Genomic DNA, 21,795 nt, shown 5'->3' with positions numbered 1-21,795 from the left:
CGTGTATAATAATATTTGTGTATAATATACTCGTGCATAACAATATAATTCGTGTATACTATGATACGAAATCGGACACCCTTTGGAATATCGGTTGCCAGAATATGGTAATGACAACCTCAGAGTTTTGCGCCGCAACTATAGTTATTGACTGAATTTCTTAAAAATTTTGGTGTTGTATCAGTGGAACCAAACTGAACTGGACTTTCACCGCTAGATCCCAGTAGTTGGTTGCCATTCTCTCTCATGAGTGATGTATTGCTACGAGATTGGCAACTAGCCACATACTGTTACTTCTCAGCAAGGCACTCGTGTTAATGTCTGCAGAGTCAGAAACTAAGCTAAGGGTCTGTCACTGTTGCAGCTCATAGTACATAGCATAACAGTAGCTCTTAGTACATTGTATAACAGTAATGGTTGGTGAGGGCACCTACCATCCATTCACATGGTGTAATGTTACTTTTAGGTGACTACAGTAAGTGACAAGCCAAATAATTTCCTGCACTCTGGGATACAATTGTCTTCCCTAGGTGTTAACTGTATAACCGACGAATGGATGCTAGGTGGTAAAGGAATAAAGTGCTCGTACTGGATGTGGCCTTGAAGGGTTCAGGTGCTATGTATGGTTTGAGTTTGTTTCTTATATTGTATTATGCCACCTAGGCACAAGTGACTGGTCCCCTGACCTTAAATGTGTTAACTGAATAGTCTGTCTTTGGGTCCTTAAGGCCTGATGAGGCAACACAGGATTGAGTTGTTGATAAATAGATGATGCAGCATTGATTTATTTTTTCCCTGCGGTTTTCACTCCCTAGCAACTAATGGGGAATAACTTGCTGTTTTACCATTGCCAGTCCAATACGGGGGCTCCTCAGGAAGAGGTGTGACATTGCTTTGATGGGGCAACACAGGATTGAGTTGTTGATAAATAGATGATGCAGCATTGATTTATTTTTTCCCTGCGGTTTTCACTCCCTAGCAACTTATGGGGAATAACTTGCTGTTTTACCATTGCCAGTCCAATACGGGGGCTCCTCAGGAAGAGGTGTGACATTGCTTTGATGGTGGTTATTATTATACATCATGAGGCACTGACAAGGAACCTACAAGTAGTGGTGCTGTCCAAACCTCATATTTTCCTGCACTTGGCTGTGGGGAAGGACCCTGGAACAACCCTGGTGAGGTGCTTTCTACTGTATGGGGTGCTAGTTTCCTACATAGTGTAGGAGTGTGTCATGTACTCTACCTGTAGGATAACCCCACAAAGGCAGTTGCGTACCTGTGGTTGATGGGTCTGTTTGACTAGATGGACTGGAGTTAAACAACAACAACAACAACTTGTAAATTCTGCAATACCTTAGTGGGAAATTAAAACCCTGATATGATCTGTGAGGAAAAGGATGCAGTAACCTCTGATATGAAATTGTTAAATTGTGCGGCACTTCTTTATGTAATGTAAGGTATAGATGAAGAATGTGGGGGATTGAAAATGCTAAATGTATTCATGAAAGAAGGATATGATGTAACGGTACTGTGTGATACATAGATGACAGGAAGAAAAGTATGGCTGTACTGTATTGTGTGATATCAAGGAGTGAGGAAGAATGATATGAGATGGCACCATTTGATGCATAAATGAGAGGAAAGACTATACGATTCTCTGTGATACGGAGGTAAGAGGAAGAGAAATATTATGTGGTATTGTGCAATACAAAGATGAAACGAAGAAAAATACAATGCGCTGGGACTTTGGTACAAAGATGAGAGGAAGAAAGATGTGATGTGTTGGTAGTCCCTATGTATGTCTGTCCAAGTAGACCCATTCCACAGGTATGCACACTGTGTACACCATGCAGGGAACCAGTGCCCCCATGTGGTAGATAGCATCTTGCTTGGGTCAGGCCAGGGTCATTTCCTATGGTGAGGTGCAGGGAAATGTGAAGAGGTTTATTAGCTCCTGGGTGGATATTGCAACTGGTTAGCTCCACCTAGGGTGCACAGTACACCACATGTAGGCCCCTCAGTGTCTGTGTTGGTGGTAGCTATGTGATACAAAGGTGTGAGAAGGAAAGATGCAGTGGTATTGTGTAATGCAAAGATGAAGAAAAATAAGATTTTTTTAATACTGTGTGATTCAAAGATGCGATGAAAAGGAGTTGGAGGACTGAGCTATTGTGAGATGTGAAATTTGGTGAGAGTGTATATAAAGGAGTAAAGCTTCCTTACATTTATCTACCTATTTTGTTTTGAATCTGAGCTCTTCTTATATTGTACTGCTCTTCTTTGACAGATGGCGCAGGTGAAAACTCATCAGAACTTCAGAAAGCTCTGAAAACTGTCAATGCCTACATCCCCTTATATTTCTCACAAGTCCGTCAGAGTTTATCGAAACGAGAGGAGCTCAAATCCATAGAAAGAAATATTCCAAAGTGGAGAGTTAGAAAGACTATTGTTTCAAAGGTGAGTAACTTTAGTGTAGTACCTTTACTGATATTTTTTTTTCCTTCTTTCATTGCTAGGAGACAATCAGTAAGAGTTAGAGGAGAAATGAACAGCGTGATTTGTTAAGTTCAAGTACAGTCATTTTTGTAAGCCACACTTTTGTAATCCACAGCATGGTTCCCGCTCAGAACCAAAAGTAGCAGAAACCACGGATATATGCTTGAAGTGCGGACTTTCAGTGCCAAAGTGACACATTTCTGTTAAGATTTCCATGGCGCGTATCTGTGTCGCAAATTGTGGCCATCAGACAATCACTCGCAAGCATGACAAGCAATGACAAGCCAGTCATAACCCTACTCTGGCGGCAGTTGCTCACACGACTTCCCTCTATTGTTTATTGCTGCACCACCCACTGCAAGAATAACCACGAACACAGTTTTTGAGGACTACCTGGTCCTTTTTTTTTTTTGTTCCCTTACTTACCCATCCAGAGTGATATGATGCCAGACCACAAGCGGCCTAAGACTTCGTCGTATATGGGACAGAAAAAATTGCCACCAAGAAAGTATGACCCGAAAATGGATGTTATTTGTGCAGTTACCACTGATGTGCGAGAGATGGAGGTGTTGGAGGGGATTGAGGGGCCTGTTGAAGGAGGCTGAGGAGGAAGAAGCAGGGCTGAGGAAGTGGCAGCATGAGGCACCACCACACTCACCTCATGCTGAGAGGCCCTAGTTTGTCTCTAGCCTTGGAGCCCCCACTTCCCACCCTTTCCACTTAAGCATTGTGGTCGGGTAGAGTCAGGTTAGACCCTTTAATATTGTTTATTAAATGTTTAATATTCTTTATTCCCAGCAATACATGCATTGAATGATTATTTGAGTGTGCTAGTGTTTGCAAGTGACTAGTAGGGTGTAGGTAAGGTGATATGTGGTAACTTGGCTGAGAGGCCAGAACCATATGTTATTTATATCATCATCATCTGGACCTCCTTTCCCACCCAAGGGCTGGGTGAGGAGTAGCAATGTCCAGACAGCACAAACTTGCCCAATCCAAATAGGCCACACTTCCATTCACTCATCATTCAAGCCCCCGGAATCCTGGCCCTACCGGATATGCCAAAAACATTCACCACATTCTTCAGCTTCACACAGTATATCCGATTGAGTCAGTCCGGATGCTGCCATGCTCACAAGGGGTTATTTATAAACCTTGGAATTTCCAGAGCATGGCAGTGGTCCCAAACCACATTGCCACAGATTAGACGACTCAACTGTACATATTTTATGTTAGTTCCTTTGTCCTTGTAATTAATTATCATCCTAACGCTAATTCTCGCAGACCCATTACTATGATGACCTTCTTCTTCTTTTAATGATGACTTTCTTTTCTTCCTCTTCTTCTACTTTGTTTTCTTCCTTTTCTTCTACTTTCTTTTCTTCCTCTTCTTCTACTTTGTTTTCTTCCTTTTCTTCTACTTTCTTTTCTTCCTCTTCTTCTACTTTGTTTTCTTCCTTTTCTTCTACTTTCTTTTCTTCCTCTTCTTCTACTTTCTTTTCTCCCTCTTCATCTAATAATAACCACCTCTTCCTCCTCCTCCACCTCCTATGTCTTCTTCTTCTTCATCTTCTTCTTCTTCTTGAGGTGGGTGATGGCTGGTGAGATGGTGCTGTGGTAGTGGCCTGCCCACCTTAGGAGACTCCAAAGACAGCCACAAACTTATGTCCAACGGAGACTCAGTGGCTGTTTATGTGCTCGGTTGCTTGTCTGATGGTGAAGGCCGGAAACAAGCTGGTGGTGGTGGTGGTGAGAATGGGCTGGCACTCGTGGGGGTCGTAGGCTTGAAGAACGAGTCGATCCTGGTCTGATGGTAGGACTGACGATTTTGCTGGAGGAAGACAGCATCCTGGACTCCCTGCAGCTCCATCGCCAGGCGGAGCAGCACTAACTCCCTGGCACAGTGTGGGTGCTTGGCATACTCCAGCACCCCCTCCAGGTAACCACAGAGGACACTGAGATGAAGGATTGAAGGAGTTGCCGGGGGCCAGGAGTCAGGATCCTCATCCTCGTCCTAGTCGGTCCGGCTGTCCTCTTACATGCCATGCCCGCAGAGGCAACAGCAGCAATCTCCTCATCAGACATGGTCTGATAACCAGGATCGCCACCATCATCGTCCAGCCAATCCCCACATCATCAACATCCACCTGCTCTTCTACACTCCGAAGGCAACTGTGGAAATCATCCAAGTCAAACCCCACAAAGTCGTGCTTGGCTTTGATTCCCTGTAGGAGATGAGGCCAGCCGCTTTCGATGGTTTTGATGGAGACTTCCTTCCACGCATTCACCCAGTTGAACACTGCAGACTTCAGGTCACAACGCCGAAGATTCTGCAAGGTCTGCTCCCTACGTCTGTCCTCGACCGCAACCTCGTCCTCCAGCACCACCATCACCTCGTTCAGGAACCTCCTGCAGTACAGTCTCCTGGCAGCCATGATAACACCCTGGTCCATAGGTTGAATCAGAGCAGTCGTATAATGTGGCAGAATCATGCACCTAATCTGCCCGTCAAAAGCAATGAGATCCTTCTCAGCCAGGTGTGCGGGGGCATTGTCCAGGAGCAGGAGTGCCTTCATCTGGTCGCGAGCGATACCAAGGACCTCTGTTTGATAACGGATAACGTGCTTGACGAAATGTCTGTGGAACCAATCTCTGAAGACGTTAACGGTAAGCCATGCCTTCACAGAATGGTACCATGCAACAGGCAGACTATCCATCAACCCACGGAGACAGTGTGGTTATTTTGCATGCCCAACAACAATGGGTTTGAGACAATGCATCCCGTTAGCATTAACACGGCACAAAACAGAGACACGCTGTTTGGACAACCTCTGACCAGACACAGTCTTCTCCCTTTCCTCAGCCAGGGAGGGTGTTGTTTGGCAAGGAGTGGTAGAACAGACCAGTTTCGTCAACATTATAAACTTGACCAAGGGCAAGGCCCTCATCCATGATCAGATGCTGCACTCTGAAGACCTTAGCGGTAAGCCAGGCCTTCACAGAATGGTACCATACAACAGGCAGACTATCCATCAACCCATGGAGACAGTGTGGTTATTTTGCACGCCCAACAACAATGGGTTTGTGGCAGTGCATCCCGATATCATTGGCATGGCACAAAACAGAGACACGTTGTTTGGACAGCTCCCGACCAGACAGTCTTCTCTCTTTCCTCAGCCAGGGAGGGTGTTGGTGGGCAAGGAATGGTAGAACAGACCAGTTTCATCAGCGTTATAGATTTACCCAAGGGCAAGGCCCTCATCCATGATCAGATGCTGCACCTTCTGGTGAAACATATCTAGTTCCTCCTCTGCTGCATCCAAGGCCTCGCCATGTGCCTTGCGGCCAGGAAGTCCATGGCAAAGCTTGAAGTAAAAGAGCCAGCCCACCGACACCTTGAAGTCATGCATGTTATGCAGGCATGCAAACTTCTCGGCAGCAGGCTTCGCCTCGGTCCCACGCATTAGCACACCAGCACCACTTCGCTGATGAAACAGCATCATTGTTGACCAGTCAATAACGGTGTGGTGGGCCTGGGCCGTTACCTTCCTGTCGCCCCAACATGTGTTTTCTGCAAAGTCCTGTCTGTACTGCGTAAGCTTATCACTTAACTTCTTGATATCAAACAGTGTTGAACGGGCTAGATCATATTTGCATCTTGTGGTCCATCCCGCGTCAACCTTGCCCAGTATCTCACGTTTCTTCTGCAGAGTCAGAACCTTCCCCTTCCGTTTTTCGGGTGGTGATGGGGCCATCCCCATACACATGAGAATACAGCATAGGGGGGCCACAACCTGATAATGGTAGGGAACCACTACAAACGCAACCGCATTTTCAGCCATCATTGCAAGCAAGTCACTATGGCGAGACAAAGGCAGGAACTGAGGTGCAGGCATTTGTTGGCTGGCAAGCAGTTCAGCGCTGCCATATCACACCCAACGGTTACGTTCGAGCACAGAGGAAGCTAAACGTGGCAAACTGACATCTGCATGTAAGGTTCACTTCCATTTGCCCAGGCAAGGGTTAGTACGTGACAGCAACAGCAGATGACCAGTATATCACTGCCTCAGTCAGTGTATGACTAATGGAGCCTGCTAGGCGACTCTGACCATTTGGTAGGGAAGCAGACAAGCATGTGTGGTGGGGTGTTTCGCACTAATCCCGGAGGCCGGGGGACGCCCGCCATTCGTTGTAGAGGCAGACAGGCGGTTTTACCATACATTTACTTGTGGCTTGTGGTCTGTGTTACACATGTGGTGGCCACCAGTAGCCCTCAGCCAAGAACAATGGTCGCCTCATCCTTTCAGATATAACCGTAGAATTTTATCGAAAATTTGCTCAGTGTGTTTCCCAGACAAAATTATAGTAAAACCTCGATTTAACAGCACCCTAGGGGGCCCTGAGCATGCTGAAAAAAACAAAATTCCGTTAGATTGGGGCTTACACCTATCAATAGCCCCGAAACTCACGCTAACACATTTTAACATGCAGACATACAAAATCAATAAAAAAAAATTTATATTTAGAACAAAAGAAAGCAGGTAGGTGTGATGTTGTAGTAAAGTACTGTACAGTAATCCAGGTAAGTACAGTACAGTAATCCAGGTAAGTACAGTACAGTTGCGTCTTCATACAACACAAGATAGGTTATGCAGAACCACGTGCAAAATCAATTTCTCACTAAAACGTTATATACTTACATGTAAAATAGGGGGTAGGTTCTAGGAGCCTCATATTTTTCATTAAGAATATATTTAAGAATAGACTATTAGAAACTTGTGGTAGGTGGTGGCGACCATCATCCACTCACTTGATGTAGTGCTGCCTGCTTCTTCCTTAGCCTTTATCATTCTTTTTCTGTGCCTGCTCTCCTCTCTTCCTATTTCTCCCATCTTTCCTGTCACTTCTTATTGCTTTTCTTTCCTTTACAGGTGCCTTTATATTGAGTGACAAGCCAAATGGTTGCCTGTAAGCCAAAAAAACATTTACAACGCTGGGTGGTAACCATATAACCAAACCATACGTGCTCCCTGCTTGTCAAGAAATGGATTGGTGGAGGGTTAGTGCCCCTCCCCGTAAAACAAATAACTCAAAGTCAAATGGCCACCCCTTACGGGATTATGGCGTCTGGCAATAGATAGATAGATAGATCAACTATTAGAAATACTTCTGCCTTAAGACACCGAAGACATTGTGTTTACGTACGACCTCACCAACTGGACACATCAGTGCATAGCTACTGCATTCTGATCTAACCTAACCAATTAGTTTTGCCCCCTAATACTCCCCATAAAAATTTTAATCACCAAGGATTGTCACTAAGTTTCTTGACAGTCCTCATTAGAAATCAAGCATAAACTTGACCAAAACAACACGTGAATAATGGCCGGCCAGCATCACACATATTTCGTCACGAATCACTTTCGGTATTAATAAAAAAAAATTAAGAAAATGGAGTGTGAAACTTTTTGAAAGCTGTTAGTCATCAGCAATAAAAGAAAAACTCTAAAGAAGTCATCAGCATGGAGTGATTGCATATCTCACTTCTCAGATACACACAAATGCAGAAATCATGAAAAATAAACAAGTCAGCCAAACAGTATAATTTGTATGACAGTATAATTCACAAGAACTGAACTCACATAATTATCTTGCCTAACTGTTTATGTCAACACATAGTGTCTTCACGTATCGTAAGATCCGAATTTACTTAACCAAAGATTGTCAGTTTATAACAAAAAGATTGAGTACAAAATCTTTTTTTCACACTCATTGCACTAAAGGCAAATACTGTACATGAATTTTACTGCTCCATCATTAACTTTTTTTTCCAAAAAAGAAACTATCCACATCGTAAACATCCTGACTCATTTTATCTGTCTGATCATTTGCATTTAAGCTGCAACCCTACATGCCACTTCATCCAACAATTTTACATTTTCATTTGGAATAAATGCTTTTCCTGTGTTAATAGCACTTTCAGGGTGCTTAGGCATAACTAAAGTTAGTATGGAACCACGTGCTCAGTTCTGAGAGGAAACGAGGAGCAAGGAAATAAACAAATAAACTTCTCATCACAGCAACCGTTCATACAAGGCAGCAGGCTGTGGCTAGTGGTATGGGGGTCACATGGGTTGAGTCGGGTCAAGGAAACCAATCAGTGTCCAACAAAAGCATAACATACGAGTTGTATCTGGAAATTCAGTACCAAAACACCCATTTCCCACAGTTTCTCGCGCAGTTGAGTGGTATTACCGTGCTATTATATAATTTTGGGAGAAATTAAATGAGCGTGTTATTGTAAGATCATTGTTTCGTTTGGTCTTAAATCGCGACACTACTGTACAGTAATCTAGGTAAGTTAGTTGGCAGGTTGGAGAAGAGTAGATGGCACTACTTAAATAAGTTCACTAAGTTATGAAGTCTGTAACACTTGTTCATAAATCTAACCTTACATGCTAATTTTTTTCACTTTGGGGTCAGGCTCGGCGGGAGGAAGACTAGGTGAGCATAAACATACCCAGTTGGTGGGAAACTGCAAACAGACGAGTGCCTGCCACATTTGAGTTTCTAATTTTTACCCATATTTTGGGAATTTTTAAAATTTTTTTGCGTAAATATTCCTCGGGAGATTTGTGCCATTAGTTTGGGGTTGCCGTTATGATGAATGTCGTTAAATCAAGATTTTACTGTACACAGGTTATCCTTACCAAACCTAACAGAACTTAACCTATCCCAGTAGAGCTACTTGGCTAAGGTGGCTGACTGTGGCACCGAAACAAATACCCATACCAAATGGAATGTACTGTACGGTATATGCACTGGTACAGAAAATACTGCACTGATATTGTAATTATATCTTGGGAAGGAATCTCTCTCTCTCTCTTTCTTTGTGTGTGTGTGTGTGTGTGTGTGTGTGTGTGTGTGTGTGTGTGTCTCCCAGTGGCCGTGCAACTTTCGATGTTCGTTAGAGAGCCGGACGACCGCTGTCACCGAACATCTACTCGTGGCTTGCGGTCTGTGTTTCAATCTCAGTGGCAGTTAGGAAAGACTTAGCCAGGTGGCTGTGCGATACTGGACATTGGGTGGGGATGCATACAGACGTTTTGACACCACGTGTGGGTTGCAGTCATATTGCTTGGGTGCTGGAGGTTCATTGGGAGTGATTGGATGAGCGTGCGACATTGACCATTCAGTACAGGGGCGGATGGACATTTTAGCTATGGTTGTGGGTCACGGACTACTTCCCACTTACGGCTCAATCCCAGCAGGTGTGATACCGAATGTTTGGACATGTCGGCTGGCTGGCCTAAGTTCTCGGACACTTTTATGTCTGGATAATAGCAAGCAATTTCGGATAATGGTTTAATAGAGCTAAGGTCCAGTGTCCAGATAATGAACACGTCCGGATAATGAGTGTCTGGATAATTGAGGGATTGCTTGTACATCTGTGTAAATGTACATATATATATATATATATATATATATATATATATATATATATATAACGGCCATGCCACGTTGAGTACACCGCTTCCCGTCCGATAAGCGAAGTTAAGCAACGTTGGGTCTGGTTAGTACTTGGATGGGTGACCGCCTGGGAACACCAGATGCTGTTGGCATAACTCCCTACGTGTCAAGTGGGGTTGGTGGAGGATTAGTGCCCCTCCCTGTAAAACAATTAACTCTAAGCCCTTGACCACCCCGTTTGGGATACATGGCGTCTGGCAATGGATGGATATATATATATATATCTCTAGGCTGCTTCCCCCAAGGAAAGGGAGGTAGCCGAGACAGGACAACATAGTCTCCATTTACTCATCCATTCAAACACATTCATTCACATCTTAGCCCCAAAGGGGAGAACGGACAGATCCTCACCGCACCACACCGCACAAGGGTCAACTGCGCAATGCAATCAGTGACATCCGCAGCAGGGCCCGACAGCAGAACTGGTTTACCCCTGCCACATCATAACAGACCCATCCCCTTACCCGCACCTGACATGACTAGCTGATCAGACCAAATGCGGGAGAATATCCCCTCAGGGCTGCGTCATCACTTATTCATTCACAATTTCTCTCCATTTATTTCTGTCATGCACAGCCACTCTTCCTTGCTCAACAGACATCCCTCTCGCATCCAGCGCTCTCTTCACACTGTCCATCCATCCTATTCGTGGTCTTCCTCTCAGCCTTACACCTCTCACATCAAATCTAGTTATCTTTTTCACCAATCGCTCATTATCCATTCTCTCCATATGCCCAAACCATCGCAACACCCTCTGCTCAACTCTACCAGCCATCTCCCAAACAACTCCAGTTCTCCTTCGCACTTCATCATTTCGCACCCGATCCATACGCGTCACTCCACACATACTTCTCAGACACCTCATTTCCATTACATTCAAACTTTTCCTCTCTGCTACACCCATATTCCATGTTTCAGCCCCATATAATGCAGACGGTACCACAACACCCGCATACAGCCTTCTCTTTACATCCATTCTAAGCGAACGACATTTAAACACTTTTTTCATTCCTCCCAGCACCTTTCCTACTTCATTTATTCTAAACTTCACTTCTGCATCTATTCTTCCATCCCCAGCAACATGTGACCCTAGATACTTAAAACAATCTACCTCCTCAAGCAACTCACCATTCAAAACTATATTCATCCCCCTACCATCTATCAACCTCGTACGCTTCATCACTTTACTCTTATTCTCATTTACTTTCAATTTCCTCCTTTCACACACCCTTCCAAACTCCTCTACCAACTTTCTCAATCTCTCCTCTGAATCAGTCACCAGTGCAGTATCATCTGCAAACAGCAGCTGCTTCAGATTCCACTCTCCACCATCAACATTTACCAGACTCAGACCACCTAAAACTCTTGCATTCACCTCCCTTACAACACCATCCATATAAATATTAAACAACCAAGGCGACATCACACATCCCTGTCGCAGCCCCACTTTCACGGGAAACCAATCACTCACAGCATTTCCCACTCTTACACACGCTCTACTATTTACATAAAAACTTTTCACCCCTTTTAGTAACCTACCATCAAGTCCATACAATCTTAAAACAGTCCACAAAGCCTCCCTATCAAATCTATCATACGCTTTCTCTAAATCCATAAATGCCCAAATCACATCTTTGCCTTTCGCTAAATACTTTTCACACACTTGTCTCACAGCAAACACCTGATCAACACATCCCCTCCCTCTCCTAAAGCCACACTGCTCATCACTAATCACTCCCTCTGTACCCTCTCTAACTCTCATAATTAACACTCTGCCATACACCTTAGCTACAACACTCAACAGACTTATACCCCTAAACCTAGTACATTCATACTTATCACCCTTGCCTTTATACAACGGGACCACACAAGCACTTGCCCAGTCAATTGGCACCATACCTTTCTCAAAGCACACATTCAACAATCTTACTAACCAGTCAACAATAGTCACTCCACCACCCTTCAGGCATTCCACAGCACACCCATCCATACCTGCAGCTTTCCCTGTTTTCATCTCCTTTACTGCCTTCTCCACTTCCTCCTTCGTGATCAAAGAATCATTCATCTCTCCCAACACATTTATTCCTTGCATCCTTCCATACTGTATATATATATATATATACAGTAGGCTCACACAGTGCGCGAGAGATTGGGCGGTTCACGACCTCGTGCACTGGGAATTCGCGTACTGGGAATACATAATCTTATGGGAATAATTACATATGGGCGGTACCCCCTCATACCTGGACATTTTTTGGCCCTTAGAGACATAATAAAGGTCATATTTTTCAGACATTGTACTAAAGCTATAGCTACAATAACAAAAATATGGGTAGTCACCTTAACAACAGTAGACAACAGGCCTGATGACCTTAAATAACAGGGGTTCCGAGGCGCGGCAACACTTACAGCTCCACATTCCCCACCGCACCTCCCACCGCACCAACACTTCCCTCCACAAACTCCTCTTGAGCACCTTCCCCAGGAGCATCAGAGTCACTCACTTCGGCCATAAACCCTTCAAAGTCCAATGCTGACACTTCCGACATTGCATCCTCTTCATCCTCAACAGGAACAGGAGCAGATGATGTCGCTGGTTCCGCAATTTCACCCGCGAACGGCTGTCTAGGTCAGAGGCACCGTATGTCTTCACTACAGCCTTTATGGCTTCACGGTTCTTCCACACAGTTCTCACTGTAGATTCAGCCAGTCCCAGGGCTCTTCCGATGGCAGTGTTTCCTTGACCCTCCTCCTTTATCTTAATGATCTTTAACTTGGTGGCGCACGTCAAAAGTTTCTTAACTCTTGGGGTTGGAGCCATGATGCGGCGAAGTACAGGCAAGGATGGAGCAGCACAAAAAACACCACACGTTGTACACGACAGGTTAGCTGTAGAGAGCAGATCTGCACAGTGCACGAGCCAGGATTGTTATTGCGCACCCGCTCCCTTGTACCCCAAGCTGCGCAGTAGAATGCCCGGGAATTGCTGCGCATCAACATGACGATACGTGACGCGCTGTGTGAGGGGTGGTCGCGCACTAATAGAAAATGGCCACTCCGTGCCTCTGCCTCGCATTCTGTGCGGTAAACTCGCGTATTCAAGGGTTTTTGGTCATGATCTTTGTTCGCTTGTGCATAATGCGAATTGCGCACTTTGATGACGCGCACTGTGTGAACCTATTGTATATATATATCTGTATATATATACACAGTAATCCCTCCACTATCCGAAGTAATAGAGCCATAGGCATGTCCGGAAAGTGGTCCTGTCCGGATAGTGGGCATCAGCCTCCTAGACATGTACTTATGGACCTTAACTCAGAAAAACACCTATACAACTCCCTCTGGACATGCATAGCACCTATTTAAGACCCAAATCACACCAATAAGGGACATAAAAAACTGAAATAAATGCAAAAAAGCATAAAATGAGGTTTTTGAGGTAGGTTCATACAATATTAAACATTCTGGGTACTTACAAGTCCCTGGCTCCTGGACTGGTAGTTATGGACCCTAACCTAGCCTAACTCAGAAAAACACCTCCCTACTGCACATGCATAGCACCTAAGACACTACATGTTGACCCCAATAAGGGACATAAAAGAGTGAAATGAGGTGTTTGAGGTAAATATAGTATGGAAAATACAGTAAAGTACAGTATGAAACATTCTGCCTACTTACAGCAAGTCCATGGCCATCTCGATGAATAACCGCCTCCTCTCAGACTCTGACAGTAAGAAGGATTTCCTGAAGCACTTGCAGTACACTGTTCATGAAGTCTTGCACTTAACTTAGTCATTCGCACTCAGAAGTCCATTCTCTTCACACTGCGCACTTTTGTCTTACTTATGCTGCATTGTAACTTAATAAGTGTTGCACTCTGCACTTTAAGTCTTTCCACTCATAAAACCAATTTCAAAACAAATCACAAGTTTATTTACGTTAAATTTAGTCCAAAAATTTTGTCTTTTCACTCAAATTTCTACTTTCTTTACAATACTGTACGTTCTGTTTTTCTTTCACTGCACAACACTAAATTCCCGTGTGGTCTAGTGGAGAAGTTCTTGCTGTTTAATCACTGTCAGAGTCTGAGAGTATCACTGGCAGGTGACCTAGGGGTGCGTCGCTGGGTTGTGGTGATGGCGTACCCACTGCAGACGACTCGGAAGATAGACGCAAACTCACGTCGAGCGGTGACTCCACCGTGGCTGATGTGCTGGGCTGTGGCTCAGAGCATGAGGGCCTGTCTTGGGGAGGCAACGGAGTGGAGCCAGGGCTGGGCACAGCAGGGGTCACAGGCCTGAAAAAGCTGTCAATCATTGATTGACGCAAGGTACGACGATTCTGACAATTTATGATGCGCTGCCTGAAAGCACGCACTTCCTCCACAAGTCCCAAGGGCCCCATCTCCCTGTCGCAGTCCAGGTGTTCCAGGTAGTCCAGAACGAACTCTAGGTGTTCCTGGAGTGCGCTTGGCTTGGGGATGGCTGGAGTTGTGTCATGCTGAGAGGAATCCGCATCATCGTCGCCATCCTCATCAGAATCTTCAAGCTGGGTACTGACACCTGCAACTGAAGATGCGATCTCGATATCAGACAGGGTGTGATACCCAGGATCGCCCTCGTCGTCATCCAACCACTTACACACTTCGTCCACATCAACATCGTCGCCATGCATATGTAGACGTGCATGGAAGTCATCCACGTCGAAACCTAGGAAATCGTACTTCGGATCCGTTCCGGGAAGCAGACGAGACCAACCATTTTCAAGAGTTTTCACAGGGATTTCCTTCCATGCACTGGCCCAGTTGTAGATGGCAGACATGATGTTATAGCGGCGAAGGTTTTCCAAAGTCCGCTGGCCTCGCTTGTCCCGTCCCTCCCTGCGCTCGTCCTCGTCCGCGAGAACAACTATCTCCTCGTCCAGGAACTTCCGTCGGTATAGGTGCTTCGTTGCCACGATCACTCCTTGGTCCATTGGTTGAATGAGAGCAATAGTATTAGGTGGCAGAAACATGCACCTAATGCGGCCATTCTCAGCCGCTAAGTCCTTGTCGCACGGGTTGGCAGGTGCATTGTCGAGGAGAAGGAGGGCCTATACCTGGCCGCGTGGGATTCCCAGTGTCTCCGTCTGGTAATGTATGACCTCCTTGACGAAATGGCGGTGGAACCAGTCTTTGAAGCGTGGGCTGTGAAGCATGCTTTCAAGGAATGGTACCAGACGACAGGAAGGATATGCCCCCCCGCAATGCATACATGCCCCTAAATTTGCAAACCTAGCATTCTTTCCCATAGCCTAAGCCTGGGCAGAGGGCGTTACTGCGTCATTTCTGAGCAGACACTCAAGAAGGGCAGACTATTTTTGTCAGAGCTTGTAATAAACTCCTTAACTTGCTGTTTGTACACGGAGTTTCTATCACCAAAGTATTGCAAGTTACATTTGGTAGCAGCGGTGTTTCGGACCATCAGATTCTGACCGCCTCCTACACTATTTAGTGACACCAACAGATACACGACGTCTTGCATCTCACAGCCTCACACCTCCTCAGTGCCTCTCGTGGTGTAATAACTGGCTGTGCCTCCAGGTGTACAATTTCTCTCACCAGTGCTCACCTCTCAAACAACCCCACCCACACACCTTGTTCCTGACCGCAAGTGTCACCATCGCCGACCTACGCACCTGTTTCACCTGTTCCCAGCACCTGTTCCGAACTCATCATAAATCCTGCCCCCACGGTGCCACTTATCACTGTCTGCCCACCGCCATTCTTTGAATTTGTAACTCAACAGCTCTACACCTGCATTGTACCAACATCTGCCCTCACCCCCACCACCGGCCCCGACGCCGCCACACCCTGCCCTCACCTGCGGTCTGAATTAAGTGAGCCTCCTAGGACCGCAACTCCCTGCTGGTGACTCATCGGAGCGTCTCTTCCCGTCTCGACTTAAGCCCAGCGGAAGTTCCGCATCTTCTAAGACTCATCCAACATATCGCTCCAGTCTCGTCCCCAGCCACTCTCATCTCCGACCGGCTGTCCCTCCAGTGCCGCCCCGCCCCAGCCCCGCTATGCCCAGCCACACCTGCACGTCATACATCTCGTCACTCCCGTCTCTACTGTGTAACTATAGTATACCTTACCTTCCTATAGAGATTATCCTCGATTTTCTCTACAGATTGGATATTTTGTAAATATTCCATCTCACTTCCATTACCCCGTTTTCATCTTCACCTACGTGAAGTAGATCGGGCCAGGTTGAATTAACGAAAGATGCATGAGGAAGACCATCCCGCATCCACCTTGTCCAATATTTCCCTCTTCTTCTCCAGAGTCAAAACCACTCTCTTCCTCTTCTCAGTCGGCGGGGCCATCATCACACACACGAAGAAGAGGCAGGAGAGCAGCAGGAGAGCCTACAGCAGGTAAGGCACCACCACGAAAGTGAGCACGTGGGCGGCCATGACGTCGAGCATGCACACACAACGAGAGACGGGAGGTAAGTGGGGAGGATGCAGGGGTGCTCTAGCGGACGTTGGTGGAACGACGCACCAAAACACAGCTGGCCTGCGCCGCACGTGCCAACTTCAAATTATGGGCGGGAAAAAAGTCGGATTTTTTCGAATTTTTTGCGGTTTTTAGCTCATTTTTGGAATATTGGATCCCAGGACGAAAATATCCGATTATTGGGGATGTCCGGAAATTGGGCATCCGGATATTACAGGAATTACTATATATATGCAGTGCTCGTCAGAAGTATCGAGCGCCCTGTGTCCCTCCTATGAAACAAACCTTTCAACATTACAAAAACATATAAATAATGCATTTTATTTACTTTTACTGCTTCGTAGGATATCCTTTACGCTTCTTCATGGACCTGAGATGTCTTGGAAGTGAAAGGGCGAGGCTCCTGAGGTGCTGGAGGGGTATTTTGTCCCTGGAGTCACAAGTGGTGGCTTCCAGCTTAGGCAGAGAGCTCACATCCTTCCCATTGGAGACTCTTCTTTACGAGGTACCAGAGGTTTTCAGTTGGGTTGAGGTCTGGGCTATTTCCTGGCCAGTCTCTCATGAATGATACCTCGCAGTCATGAAGCCAATTGGTGACTGATTTGGCCTTGTGAGCTGGTGCACCGTCCTGCTGAAACACTCTTGCACCTGTTAGCTCAAAGGAGTCTGGTAAATGATCACACAGAAGCTCCAGGTAAACATCCTGATTCACTCTTATGTTCTTTGGAAGCACAACAAGCTTCCCCAAACCTTGACCAGAAAAACAAGCCCATACCATGAGTGAATCAGGATGTTTAACTGCGCTTTCTACATACCGTGGGTTAAGTGGATCACTGCTTTTGCGTCGGTACACACGTGCTCCTCTGTTACAGGTGACACTAAACGTTGCCTCATCATCCACAACACTGACAACCATTGCTCCTCGCCCCAGTTAATGTATTTATTAGCAAAGGCAAGCCTACGAAGTCGCTGGTTTTTTGTGAGAAGAGGCTTTTTCACAGGCCTGTGACTTGTGTAACCAAGTTCATGGACCCTACGAGATTCTGTTCTCACAGACACCTCACCAAACACTTCCGGGTTGCTCTCCTTTATTTTCCTTGCACTCACACGAGGATTAAACTCCACTGCACCTTTTAAAGCATTAACAGACCTTGGGGAAGTTTTCCTAGGCCTAGCAGACCGCGGTTTCTTTGGGGGACCTTCACCACTGTTTTCCACTCGAAACCGCGCACACCACCGACGCACTGTCGATTGAGCCACACCAACCAATTCACTAATTTCCTTTGTCTGGTGGCCTGCCTTCCTTAGAGCAATGATCTGGGATGTGATTTCACTTGATAGTTCACGGGTAGGTGCCATAACAAAGTGGTGGAAGCCAAAACACTGCGGGACACTCGGTAAAAAATGGCACCAAAAGAGAGGGAGACGCGGCGAAGTTCCTCCCTCTCAGGCAGCGCTTAGGCAACTGAGGCGGGAACCAACCAGCGCGTCGGAAGGCCTCAGGGTACTGTGACGTCATGCTAGCACCGCAAACTTGTGGCTCAATTTTTACCTCCAGAAGTGGGTGATTCTTTTTTGGCCATAAGTATTGCGTGCCCGGCGGTAGGCGCTTGATAATTTTGACGAGCACTGTATATATATATATATATATATATATATATATATATATATATATATATATACAGTAGTGCACCAACTTTCGCTACAGCAGGATTCGCGGAATCCACTTTCGCGGCATGCACCAAATATTCCCTAACTTCCACTTTCGCTTGAAAAAAATCGATTTTCGCGCATAAATTTTGGGTTTGGGACAATATTTTGAACTTTGAATTTCCTGCACCGCCCGCCCGCAACCCACTGCCATCTTGAATGACGTCATGTCAACACTCTGTCCACCCATTCCCGCCATTGTGTACGAGCGTGCTAGCTCCATTGTGTTGGATTCTCACGGTTCAATGGCCTCTACTATACCTGGTAGTGTGGGGAAAGGGCCTGGTGGTGTGGGGGGAGAGCCTGGTGGTGTGGGGGGAGGGCCGGGAGGCAGTGGTGGTGATAAAAAGTGGCCGGGACATTCAAAGTCGGGAGGAAAGGCCAAGGCTAAAAGAGAGTATCGTGTTGGAGTGAAGAAACGGCAGTATAATAATGAAATGAAAAGGAAGGTAGTTGAGCACATGGACAAGGGCGCAAAAAACAGTGAAATCTGCCGTATATTTAACATCCCAGAATCGACAGTGCGTAGTATGAGGAAACAGCATGATGATAGCGAGGCAGCAAGAGGTGGCGCCAATACGTCTGGCGTGGCTAAATAAGCCCGCCACGCGCCTCGGATACTTACCCCCAACATCCATTAAACACCTCAACCTGGTCTCTGTGGTATGTTTCTCCTCTTATAATGTGTACTGTACAGTTTTTATTGTTTGTATCTCACAGTGCAATGTACAATAGTGATTTGATGTACTGTATTGCAAGTGAAAATGAAAATCTGATGTTACTTTAGGATAACCGGGAACCAATTAGCCTTTTTGCCATAAAGACAATGCCCCAACTTTCGCTAATTCCACTTTCGCGCATTATTTTTGGACCCAATTAGGCGCGAAAATTGGTGCCCCACTGTATATACATATATATATATATATATATATATATATATATATATATATATATATATGTGAAAATATATATATATATATATATATATATATATATATATATATATACATGTATATACATATATATATGTATGTGTGTATATATATATATATATATATATACACTCGACCTTCAATTTGGAGAACCCATATTTCCCGGATTTCGGATTTCCTGGACACGGGCTGAGGCCGGACAATATTATCAAATGCCGGACATGCCCGTACAAGGCCGGGATTCTTACAAAAGTTCAGTCGCTATTCTCTTATATAAAACTGTAATCAGTCTGCTGAACAACACCGTATAATTTTAGCAAGGTTTTGACTTGATAAAGGCTCTTTGTAACACACACAAGAAGGTATTTTCATACATGAAATGCATCTTGGCCACCAACCTGCTTCACACCACCAGTTCCTAACTCGTGGCAGTATCCCATTTGCCTCTTACCTTTCTCAAATGCCACTATAAATAGTTATTGTGTAACACAGTAAAATTTAAGGAAGTTCTGGACACAATAAAATTCATAAGCACTTAAAAATATATATTTCCTCATGGACAAAGTCAGTGGGATTCATTCCTACTCGCTTAGTGCACCTGACTCGGTGCAACTAAATACCGAAATGGCATTTTTATCTGGAAAATATTTTATTTTTTTTTTTAGCCACAGTAGCTCATACACACCTAATTATCTGCAATCCACTAGAAGAAATTGTACTTAATATAACTTAAGTAAAAAAATTAGGTTTCAGAGCTAAAGTGTGCCAGTGTTAGCAGATATTTCCCCTTCAGATTGTCAGCACGCCTTGACAGACTTCTATTTTGCATAAATATGTATTTTGAGTACAAAAAATGTATCTGCATTGTAAATCGATATTTATACAAAAGTCTGTCAAGGCGAGTTGTTAGGCTTGAGGCAAAACACGTCTGCTCACTAAGAAATTTTCGCTCTGAATCCTGATTTTCTATTAATAATTAAATGAAGCACAAATTTTTGACTGAATTTCAAATAATTAGGTGTGCAAACCTATATTGTGATAAAGATTAAAATATTTTCCTGTTAAAATTGCCGATTTGGTCCCAGATCGAGATCACATTCGATGATTGCGTTTTTGTATCTCGGTCAGCTGATCAGTGGTTGGCTCACCTTGTGGTGTTCCATTCCTTGTTCATATTCCCTTTTTTCCTTAGCCTTCTGATCTTCTATCATACCCTCCACATTCTCGTCAACAATTGTCAAAACAACCATTCTTAGGGTTGTAGCTAGCAAAATACCACTATTGTGTCAGTTATTGTTATTGTGTCAGTGTTACTATTTTATGTACTGTGTATGTTAGTTAAGTTGATATATGTAGCCTACATTCCAGAATGATTCAGAATATCAGAATAATTGCCAGACAGTATTGGAGAATTCAGATAAAGTATGGTAATAGTCCGCGGAATGGTATGTGGGGCCGGACTTTTGCGATTCCTGGACTTTTGGAGTTCTCGGACTGGTCTGCCCCCTTTTTAGTCCGGAAAATTGAGGGTCAGGTGTATATATACAGTGCTTGACAGAAGTATGTGGTGCCCGGCGCCCCCCCAACAAAACAAATATGGAAAGAACATGTAAATAATTCATTATAATTACTGTTAATGCTTGATAGGGTTTCCTTTGCTCCTCTTCACGGACCTGAGACGTCGTGGAAGTGAAAGGGCCAGGTTCCTTAGGTGCTGGGGTGATATTCTTGCCCAGGACTCACGAATGGCTGTTTCCAGCTTAGGCAGAGAGCTCACGTCCTTCCCTTGGATCTTCTTCTTTACGAGGCACCAGAGGTTTTGTATCGGGTTGAGGGCTGGGCTATTGCCTGGCCAGTTTTCATGAAGGAGACCTCGCAGTCACAAACCCAGTTGGTGACAGATATGGCGTTATGAGCAGGTGCACTGTCCTGCCGAAACACTCATGCATCTGTGAGCTCGAAGGACTCAGGTAAATGATCACAAAGCAGCTTCAGGTAAATGTCCTGATTCACTTTCCAGTTCCTGGGAACCACAACAAGCTTCCCCGACCCCTTACCAGAGAAAGAACCCCATACCATTAGTGAATCAGGGTGTTTAACTGTGCTTTCCACGTAATGGGGGTCAAGCGGGTCACTACCTCAGTGCCGGAAGCCTACACTTGCGCTCCTCGATTACAGGTAACGGTAAACGTTGCCTCATCAGACCACAACACTGACAACCACTGCTCCTCACCCCAGGTAAGGTACTTGTTAGCAAAGGCAAATGTATGAAGTTGCTGGTTACGTGTAAGAAGAGGCTTTCTCACAAGCCTGTGGCTTGTGTAACCAAGTTTATGGACTCTTTGAGAAACAGTGAGCACTGAAACCTCGCCAAACACTTCCGAGTTGCTCTCCTTAATTCTCCTTGCAGTCACATGAGGGTTAGACTCCACTGCACGTTTGAGCACATTAACTGACCTCGGGGAAGTTTTCCTGGGCCCACCAGACCGTGGTCTCCTTGTAGGAATGTCAACACTGTTTTCCATTCTGTAACGGGCACACCACTTCTACACTGTCGATGGAGCCACACCAACCAATTCACAAATTTCCTTCGTGGAGTGGCCTGCCTACTTTAGAGCAATG

At 45.1% G+C, this 21,795-nt stretch overlaps 1 protein-coding gene and 1 non-coding gene across 2 annotated transcripts in view; both read left to right on the top strand.

Moving 5' to 3' along the window:
- The window catches only part of LOC145401299 (calcium-independent phospholipase A2-gamma-like), a 252,781-nt gene that overhangs the window by 62,538 nt on the left and 168,448 nt on the right, over positions 1 to 21,795 (top strand). The window contains exon 2 of the mRNA XM_080273627.1: positions 2,291 to 2,460. Coding sequence (XP_080129753.1) covers positions 2,291 to 2,460 — 170 coding nt within the window. The remainder of the gene's footprint in view (positions 1 to 2,290; positions 2,461 to 21,795) is intronic.
- Positions 10,003 to 10,121, top strand: LOC145401430 (5S ribosomal RNA). Its single transcript, XR_013897582.1, has one exon. It is a non-coding gene; the product is annotated as a 5S ribosomal RNA (ribosomal RNA).

The sequence above is a fragment of the Coenobita brevimanus genome, chromosome 55 (assembly GCF_032717465.1).
Source record: "Coenobita brevimanus isolate Jiangsu-jjx chromosome 55, ASM3271746v2, whole genome shotgun sequence".
Taxonomy (NCBI): Eukaryota; Metazoa; Arthropoda; class Malacostraca; order Decapoda; family Coenobitidae; genus Coenobita; species Coenobita brevimanus.
This window is presented reverse-complemented; position numbering and strand designations above follow the sequence as displayed.